This window comes from Microchirus variegatus (genome assembly GCF_963457635.1).
Source record: "Microchirus variegatus genome assembly, chromosome: 6".
Classification (NCBI taxonomy): Eukaryota; Metazoa; Chordata; class Actinopteri; order Pleuronectiformes; family Soleidae; genus Microchirus; species Microchirus variegatus.
This window is the reverse complement of record NC_139807.1, coordinates 7,696,578-7,707,203: the sequence shown is the minus strand read 5'-3', so window position 1 is coordinate 7,707,203 and position 10,626 is coordinate 7,696,578. Positions and strand designations below refer to the sequence as shown.

Below are 10,626 nucleotides of genomic sequence, written 5' to 3'. Positions count from 1 at the left end.
TTACACTTCATGTGAAGAACTCGTGATGGCTTCTGGTTCATGGCAGCGCTGGCTTCTCCAGCATCTCTCAACAGAGTCATCAGAAGAGGATTTTTTAACCAACCATCCCGTTGATCCTCCCACACCCACCCTTCATTCAACCTCACCCATCACTTCTTTTCCCTCTCTTTCTAAAAACCATTGGTCCCATATCTCCATGTTCAACTCCCCCCCTCTCTTCATTATCTCCCTTCTTCTCATACTTATGGCATTTATTATTATTTTTTCTTTACTCGCTCTTCTTGGCGGCCGCAGCCGCAGCTGCGGCCCTTGCTCTGGACTTGCCGACATATGCCTCGAAGAAGAACTGGACAAAGAGCACAAAGTAGCTGAGGTACATGAGGGAGGACCACACAATGTTCTGCATGTGGGATGGACACTCCTGGCCCTGCTGCATCCACGAGTACACCAGGTAGTTCACCACGCAGCCCATGACCATCTGCGTGATCTGGGTCAGCGTGATGAACATGGCGAACTTGCGCGACACCTTGAAGCCGGCCGCCCGCAGAGCGTAGTAAGAGTACATGACGGCGTGGACCAAGTAGTTCATCGTCATGAACCAGCCGCCGCCGGCCACCATGTCTTTGTAGGAGTACCAGGAGTAGAGCAGCACGGTGATGTGATGGTACCAGTGGAGGAAGATGAGCTTCTGTTTCCTCAGCACGATGAAGAGAGTGTCACCTGCAGGTGGGACAGTGGAGGTTTGGAGGGAGAATGAATAAAGGGATATAGGAGAGGGAGAAAAAGTGAATATTATTACTGTTGCAGGTTGCTCTCAAACATGGGAAACGGATGTAATGTTTCTGCCAACCTAAAATCATGAAAATAATATGCTATATACACAGTAGGGATGAACAATTAATTAAATCTGAAGTTTAAAGCATCCAAATTAGCAAATCGCAAAGGCTGCTGTTTAATTGTTCTAGTTTGGATTGTTTTATTACCAATTTTAAAAATGCATGAGCACAATGAGCATGTAATTGTTCATATTTTGAAGGTTTCCTCGTGTAGTGTTCCCCATCTTGTTTTAAATCCATGACAGTACTGAACTGAAGCTCGACTTAAAAAAAGCTACATTGCAAATCAAATTGCAAACGTAATATATAATAATTCGCAGCACAGACATTTCTTGCCTTTGTAGTGCTGGCCTTAGTTTTCAACAATACAGGTCCTATAAATCATAAATAAATGAATGAATGACTACATACTTTTAGTTGCTATAAATTCCAAAAAATAAAAAGTAAAAAAGACAGAAGCTATACTAACTAACTAAAAGAAAACAAAAAACCATCTAGCTTTTCCTATGACCTTATGTTTTCATCTTCTAAGTGATGCACAAGAGTTATTGTGCACTTTATTGAAATGATGAAGAATTAATATAGATCCACTTCCTGACTTTAATGGCCTTCGTGTATGCCTTTCTTCTTAATACTTAAGTGTACGTTTCCAGAGAAATGGACAGTCACAATCATGTTCAGAGAGAGTAACAGAGAGAGAAAAACAGAGGCAGTGAGCATCCGTCACCTTTCATTCCCACTGAGAGGAATCAGTGCTCTGGGTTTAAGCCTGGGGTTAGTGGCATGTAAGTCTCAGAAGGACAGAGATGAACAAAAAAAAAGGACCACACAGGCAGATACTGTATACAAATATTACACAGCAAATTAAGCAACACAGTCACAAAAATGCTGCACTTATTAGAGTACGTTTAGTGTGTTTGGCAATATCAATAATCCACTGTAAGAAGTTGATGACTTACCCAGTTCTGGAGCTTTACTGAGTACAAAGGCGTACGCCCAGAACTTGCTGACGGGCCCGTTGTAAAAACTCTGGTCACAAACCGACTGTTTGAGCCCTTTCGTCATCAAGATGTACGTCATGTAACTCCCAGTACGGACGGCACCAAATATACTGCGTGGACAGAGAATTAACATTGCAAATTATTGTAAAGGAAAATTATGTGGTACATCATGTAGACATCGGTCTGAGGCACTTTTGGAAATTGTAAGGGTGTGAAAGTACTGGATGAGCCGATACCAGTCTCAGTTAGCTTAAATTTATCTATCTGCTAGCTTAAAGTTATCTAGCGGTTAGCTTAAATGTATTAATCTGCTATCTTAAATTTATCTATCTGCTAGCTTAAAGTTATCGATCAGTTAGCTTAAATCTATCTATCTATCTATCTATCTATCTATCTATCTATCTATCTATCTATCTATCTATCTATCTATCTATCTATCTATCTATCTATCTATCTATCTATCTACATGATTGAGGGCTACAGAATGTCTTACATACAGTCTGAGGATTACATTTTTTGAAATGGCTGCTTTATAGCTAGGCGGTGAATACATCAGCACAAATGTTATATAAAGAGAAAAGTAGTTAAAAAGAAGTTAAAGACCATATCAGACTGATATTGGTAGGAATTCAGGGTTTGACAAATCGGTGTCTGACACAAAAAAGTGGTATCTGTCAATTATTTTCTATCACATGTTCTCAAATGTCTTGTTTTGTCCACAAACCAAAATGTATTGTAATATAAAAGTAGTGTAATGTAAGCCAGAAAATATTCACATTTAAGAAGATAAAAATTCTGAAATCCTTAAAAAAAAAAGCATATTACAGTCTGTTCGTAACCTGCCAGCAAAGAATTTTGTTGTTTCTGTATCATCATTAATTTCAACTCAACCCTGTGCCAAACAGAATCATGCGAACATACTGTTACACCTCTACAACACAATACATAGCTCCTATGCACGACTGTATCGCCTAGGCCGCATGAAAGCATCGACTGCAGTTTTGGAATGTGCTAAAATATGCAGCTGCAAAAAGACCAATGACTCAGTTTCGCTGTGAACAAAGTCAGTGTTATTAGCCAAACTGGATTAGGCGTGTCTCTAAGAATCTGACGGCTGCTACAAATAGCTACACAACACACATTCACAATCTTATTGCATAATATGCACATTGGTCATGTTCACATTAAATAATCCAGATTACTCTACGTGATGGAAGGAATTCATGTTCTCTTTCTCACCTGAACACGGCGAGTGTGAGCGACCAGATCACCATTGGTTTCCTCAACTCGAACTTCTCCCTTTGTTTCATGACATGACGACCCCCGAGGATACAGGCAGCGTACAGCGCCGCGAAGAGAAAGGACTTCTTCCTGTAAAACACACAAAAAAAGTAAACACATTGTTATAATTGCAAGTGCAAACCCAGGTTAACGTGGAGACGCTAATCAAGACAATCACATCGTGATACAACACGATATCCATCTAACGGAAGAAAACAAAACCTTAAAAATGAAGGATTCTCTACTTGTTCACAACATAGAGAACAAAGTGTATAAAGTCTATGTATTGAATGTAAATGGGGCATCTCTTAACGTAGCTTTCTCCATCATTATCCCGCCATAAACTCCTAATCTATCTATCTATCTATCTATCTATCTATCTATCTATCTATCTATCTATCTATCTATCTATCTATCTATCTATCTTCTAGCTTAAAGTTATCTATCAGTTAGCTTAAATCTATCTATCTATCTATCTATCTATCTATCTATCTATCTATCTATCTATCTATCTATCTATCTGCTAGCTTAAAGTTATCTATCAGTTAGCTTAAATATATCTATCTATCTATCTATCTATCTATCTATCTATCTATCTATCTATCTATCTATCTATCTATCTATCTGCTAGCTTAAAGTTATCTATCAGTTAGCTTAAATCTATCTATCTATCTGCTAGCTTAAAGTTATCTATCAGTTAGCTTAAATCTATCTCTCTATCTGCTAGCTTAAAGTTATCTATCGTTTAGCTTAAATGTATCTATCTATCTATCTATCTTTCTATCTATCTGCTTAAATGTATATATGTTAGCTTAAATGTATCTAGGTATCATCTATAGGTACATTTACGATATTTGGACCTACCCCAAGTCAATTTTCAAAACACCAACCAGGCAGCTGTTCATTTGCTGCTTGACATGACGGTTTATTTAAAAGGAACAATATAAATGGAAACTATATCCGTGCTGTGTAGGTATTATAGTTTTTATAACAAATTCAAAGTGCAAAAACCAAGAAGGGTTTTTTAAGAAGAAGGGAAGTTCCAAAAAAAAAAGTCCATCCTAAAACTACAAGCTGTTTCTACAATAATTTCTCTGTGTACAAAAATACATTCCAAACGGATGATCTAAGCCTTTCACTTTCTTTCCTTCCTCTTTCTCTTCCAGCAGTGCCATTATAGTGAGCACAGCACACTGTTTACAACACAAACTCATTTTTTTTTTACTGACTTCAGGCTATACCTGAAATGATGATTTAATCATTTTTCTTTGTGTGTGACTCCCGAGTCCCAACAGCGGGCTGAATGCTTAGTTTTCAGTTTACAGTTTATTGCTTCTACTCAGCAATGCGGGACTTGTCAGAGATCACCGCTGTGTCACATCATTGCACAATGGTGGCACAAATAAATCTGAAGTGAAAAGTGTTTGGTTTTATTTATTTTTTTCCCTCCACAGCACAGCTACGAATGCGCAGGTGGTCTCTCGTGTGGAAAGGTAAATGCTGAGTGAGACAAACGGCAGCAGATGGAGGGAGGTAGACGCTGCATAAAAATAGAGCAACTTCACCCAAAACTATCGTTTAGGACGAGGTTTAAGTGAGTAATGACGCTTTTCCATTACGCAGCTCTAGCAATACTGGGCTCTACGCGGTTTGGTATCAGGCGCGTCGTCTTCCATGGTACATGTCAATGTCGTTTTATACGTGACACAAACAAGTGAAGGGCAAAGCAGTTATTTTCGGTGTACTGAATCATTAGAATCAGTTAATAAAAAAGATTAGCTCAGGGATCTGTCAGACGTCTAACGGGTTGTGATTCGACTCATGATTCGGCGACTTTCGGCAGTGCTGTCAATAAATACACCAGGTTCCTTGAGATTTTAGAAATGTCGTTGCTAAATGTTGCAGATTAACGCGTGTTTTCAGGATTTTTGAGTCTTTTTCCCAATCTACAGTTCTACATTGTTCGGTTTGATCTGATCAATCAGTGGAAGGGCAGTCTATCATATATTTTAGTATCGGTTCAGCCAGAGGCGCAGCTTGTGAACAGGCAAGGCAGGCAACTGCTTGGGGCCCCGAGCCGATAGGGGGCCCCCCGACACTCGGAGCCTGAGGGTTGTTTTTACTGAAATGTGCAGTGACCAGCCGCCTCCCCGCCCCCCATAAAAAACCTCTGTGAAGTTATCGTTCTTCAAATTGTAAAATGAAGAGGATTATTTACAGTGTAATGCATATATTTTTTACTCAGTTATATCGTTTTTTAAATGCTATTTACAGTATTTTATTGTTCTTTACATTTATATTTTCACATACTTTTTAATTACAAGGTTTTTCCGTGTTATTACATTCATTTTGGAAAAAAAAAATATATTTTGAAGTCATACATTTTTCGTTGGTGTCAGATTATTTATAACATAATGGTGATGAACACTGGTTGGAAGGGCCCCCCTGGGAATTTTTGCCTAGGGCACCTACAGACTCTAGAATCGCCTCTGGGTTCAGCTCGCTTGGAACGTCAGGTGCCAAAAAAAGCACCAGGTTTCCAGGTACTATCCCTCATGGAAAAGCAAAAAAAAAAACTGTTGATTCGAGCCAAGTAGTGCTAGAACTGAATAGTGGAAAAGCTCCATAAATGTCTGGAACAGCATCAGCCAAAAAAAGGCTATGGAAAAAATACTAATAAACAAAGAATTAGCTGCAGGTACGGAAGTCTTGACAAGCGGTCTTAATAAGAGGCATGTACTGCAACACTGTTGTTGAGATGCAGGTAAATAAATCATTATTGCCCTCAGAGGAAAGTGTTCAGGGACAAGGCGTGAGGCGTTCAGGGAACTCTGGCACCAACAGCACTGGATGTAATGACTTGTGTAGAAGTTGCTTCTGTTCTGCCCGACATTCGCATTAACGGCTGAAATTACGACGTTTTCAGCGGAAAGAACTCATCTGAAAGTGCGATGCAATTGCGAGAGCCATTTCAAGGTCACCTGTGTCACACACGCAGTGCAGCACGCACACACGCACACTGCAATACCGGTCCGGTGGGTTTTAACGCATTCCGATACGAATGCAAATATTTTCCACAGAAAGCGTGACGTATGCAAACTGCACAAACACCAATCCGTCCTGTTCTGTTTTGCCACCTCAGCAGTGCACGGTGACAACAACAACAACATCAGCAGCGGTTAGTTTTGCTGAACAATTGGTACCTCAACAACAAAGAGAAAAAAAATGTGGTCTCTTGTCCTTATTTTTAAGATTGAACATCATCAGATTAAAAAAAGGTCAACATTTGCTTAATTCCAAAAAGCGACGCTTGGGATTAAGAACCACACCCATATCTCTTCTCATACATTTGTAATACAGTGCAACCAACTCAACACTGGCCTGACCACTGTACTCACAACACACCATCTCTGTGAATCACTATCTTTGTTCGCTGGATTAAAAAAATCAGACAACAGATACTGACTCAAATTCCTACGGCGATGCACTTTTAGATTACGATCATAACACGGTGTTGTCAATCAGTGTAAAAAAAAAACTGGTCGGACAAGTCATTTTGTTAACCAGCCATTATGGAAACAATGACAGCATGTGTTTAACATGATTACTGACATTTATGGTTCCGTCCGTGCTACAAAATGAAGGCATATGATCCAGTGTCTTATCTTTATGATTAAGTGCATTAGAGGCTATGATGTGCCTACAGCAGCAAGCGTATGATGGATTCCTCTGCTGTCAAGAGAGATAAAGTAATAAACAAAGAAGGTTACAGAAACCCAAAGGCATGGTCAAAGCTGGTGAGTTGTTGGAGGCGGTGGTGGCGGCGGCAGTGGTGGTGGTGGTGGTGTGGGGAAGGAATGTTGCCGCTGTTGTCTTTGGTGCCAGCTGCAGCCGAGCCACGTCTGCATTTAAAACATCAGTGTCAGTTCACATCACACCTTCATGACTCCCTGCGTCTGTACAGCGGCTCCACCCCGAGAGCTACGGCCTTCAGATTCATCGTGAAGTATTAGTAGCTATCTGTCAACTTGGGATCACTTAGATATGTATTTTTTTTAAAAAGACAACAACAACAGTATTTTCTGATACCCTAAACCCCATTGTTCTCAAACTTTTGGTATGTGTTCCTCTGGTCGTGAAAATCAGAAATACCCTTCCACGGTATGTGATCAGAGTGGAGCTGAAGAATTTTGACTGGAGGGCATTGAAAATGAATCAAAGAAATTTATTAAATAATAATTTGAGTCGCTCCATCTTAATCTAATCTCACTTTACCTATGTGTGAAGTATAATATACTTCACACATAAGGTAATTAGCATCCTCCTCTTCCTCACATATTATGTGAGGAAGAGAAGGATGCTAATTACCTTATTGGGAATAAATCTGCCTATTTACACCACTGTATTTAACCTCTCAGGTGTTACTTGGTATATAAAAAATGTTTGAGAACCGCCGCTCGGAAAAATCATCAACAACGCCATCATCGTACAAGTGATACATTCTTTTAATCTTCTCAGCACCGGGTGAAGTATTATCACCGCGCAGCAAAAGCAAAGAGAGCCAACAACTAACTGCACTGTCGACAATAAACCTCTTCGGAATCCGTGGAGAAATGATGTGCTTTTCATGAACTCGGTTCATTAAACACTACAAAAGACATCTAATGCAACAAATGACCAGAAATTCACACACAACCTCTGCTTTTCTCGTCAGATGCTCAAACTGATCAAACTACAGTAGGTATCCTAGGTGGGAAAGATAGTGTTTTCCCGTTAATAGGAGGATTTATGTCTGCAATGCTGTCTGATGCAGTGAGACAAAAGACTAGAGAATCTTTTTTCTTATTTAGCACCCATAACCCCATCAGAAACTAATGCTACAATAATAAGGCAAATTAATAATTTGATGAATGGTGAAAAGTCTTGAAACTGCAGGAAAATACAGAGTATGACTTACGCCACACTGTAAATTACAGTAGTGATGAGAAGCTTGACAAAATACTACAAGTGTATAGATTTTCTTCAAGATTAGATCAGCAGATTCTATTTGCTTTGCTTCCTGCCTCAGAAACCAGCAAATTGATACAGATCTACTACATACACGGGTACACACACTATATGGGTTCTGAAATTAATCAAAATGTTGCCATCCTTTATATTCTGTTTACTTTTAACATTCCTTTTTTTGTTGAAACTTGTTGTCTATTAAGTTTAAAGGAAAGGTGTCATTATCGCTGTACTTATTGATAATGACACCTTTAGTGTTTCTAATAAAGGTGTCATTATCAATGTGTACAGTTGGGATTATATGATATGCAAGAGCCGCTCAGTTAAGTAGGTCAGGCATCTCTATTTTTTATAGTTTGATTGTGACAGAGTCATCACTAAGAATGCAAGTTACTAAGGTTTGCGATGAATCAATCAGCTGTTTGGTCCAGAAAATTTCCCCAAACCTTGAAATTATTGGACTAATGGTTTCTTCGTTATATGGAGCAAAGAATTCAGAATATATTCACATTTGAGAGGCAAAAGAAACAAAGTGAGTGCTTGTTTTATTGATTCAAAAACAGCCAGACCAATTAATCAATATAGTTGGCGATATAGTGGGCGAATTTAGTAGTCGATAAATTGTTGCAGTACTAATCATCAAAGCACGAGACTCTGCATGACGGGCTGCAATGATTAGTCGATTAATCAGTTACTAATCGATTTGTTTTCAGAGAATGGGAATGGCAATATTGTCTGGTTCCTTCGTCCCTACATCACAAAGAAATCACTAAAACTGTGTAATTTTAGGTTTGACTTTTGAGAACATGATCATTTTGAGGTTTGGGAAACACTGATTAACATTTTCTGACACCAAATGGAACAAACAAGTACTTGATTAACAATGAAACTGAATAAGGAACATATTAGTTGGTGATTCATCCGATTTCTGAAAAAGCTGCTCATATTAAGCCAAAAAAGAAAGAAAAACTATTCAGTCCAGAGTGAAAACGTACCCAGTGTTTACTGGACTGTTCAGGTTTTCTTATATCATGATTGCCAGGCAACTAAGACAAAGACGTCACACTTCATACACTTTTTCCAGTAAATCACCAGGTTCAGTAAATCATAACAGAAGTGCGCACTTTCTCTTTTGGTTTCCCTCTTATAATGAGGATGTAGAATCGATGACCCGTCCCCTCCCCCACTGACAGTGCTGCACAAAGCTGCTGGGTGAACCTGCTGTGGGACTTGAATCTGCATTAGCTGATCCAGGAGATTTCACCCATTACATAATCCTGAGTTTGCAGTCCGAGGATGAGTCGGCACGCCTGGGCCACTGAGCTGTGTCGTCTAACCGTCTCAGCAGAGCAGCATATGGTTCGGTTTGCCGTGTCGCATAATGTGGACGCGACCGCATGCGAAACGTATGCACTCGAGAGTTCAGAGCGGGGACTTCGGTACGTTTCCCGCCACTGCTCTGTGTCTACAAAGTGATTTACTGCAAACAGAGTCGCAGTGTCAAAGAGTGGGCTGAACCACAAACCACAATATAAGACTTCAGCAGATGAGCTACTCCTGAGGAAACACCTCAAACACGTCAAATGGCTCTAAGCTAACTTTTTGTTGTGAAGGTGTGCCGAACTTCTTCATTTAGGAAAAATGTAAATGCATCAATGCATCAATTGCATCCACATTTTAAGGGTTGTCTTTTTGTCATTTCCCATATACAATCATACTTGAGTACATCATTTAGCAGCTAACTAATATTTTTAGTGCTGGGCACGTTAGCGAGCTAACGGCGTTAGCGGCGTCAACGTTTACGCACATTAACGCATGACGCGCTTCCATGACGACTAACCGGAAAAGGACGCGCGCGCATCATGTTTACGTGCAGCGGCACCAGAGTCCAGGCACCGTTTACCTCCGTTAGCTGCGTTAGCTGCGTTAGCTGCGTTAGCGCGCCTGCAGCGGAACTGGAGCGGTCTGTTTATTGAACGAAAAGAGCAGCGCGACAAACAACCAGTGTACCCGTGTACTGCGTATGTTTGCCTCTGTTTTTAAAGTTTAGCGTTACTTTGGAGACTCATTCTAACAATAGGGAGTCACGTAAACGTGGCGTCATGGCGCGTCATGGAAACGTGTCACGCGTTAATGTGCCGCTAACACCGTTAACGTGCCCAGCACTAATTATTTTCAAAATCTATTATTTTCTCAATAACTCTAGTTCCATCACTTGATCCATAAAATGTACTATACATAATACTCACATTTAAGAAAATCTGAAAAAAATGTAATTCTTTAAATTAACTCATTAATAATTAAAGACAGGGCACACATGATGATGTTGATTATATTTAACTAATTTAATTTAAATGATCAACACCATCACCGAAAGTGAAAGTTTCGACAAAAAACACTGCCGATATATAAGAACGTGTACTTTTAAGTAGATTTATAAGGAACGACAACACTTCTCTAGGCCTATTTTTCTTAAATCACAGGGAGAAGTGTAGAGAAAC

The 10,626-nt window shown here is 39.6% G+C and overlaps 1 protein-coding gene across 1 annotated transcript in view; it reads right to left on the bottom strand.

Moving 5' to 3' along the window:
* Positions 1–268: 268 nt before the first annotated feature.
* Positions 269–10,626, bottom strand: part of elovl6 (ELOVL fatty acid elongase 6) — a gene marked incomplete at both ends in the record, with an annotated part of 14,514 nt that continues 4,156 nt past the window's right edge. Inside the window, 3 exons of the mRNA XM_083891414.1 lie at positions 269–720; positions 1,796–1,947; positions 3,077–3,208. Coding sequence (XP_083747540.1) covers positions 269–720; positions 1,796–1,947; positions 3,077–3,208 — 736 coding nt within the window. The remainder of the gene's footprint in view (positions 721–1,795; positions 1,948–3,076; positions 3,209–10,626) is intronic.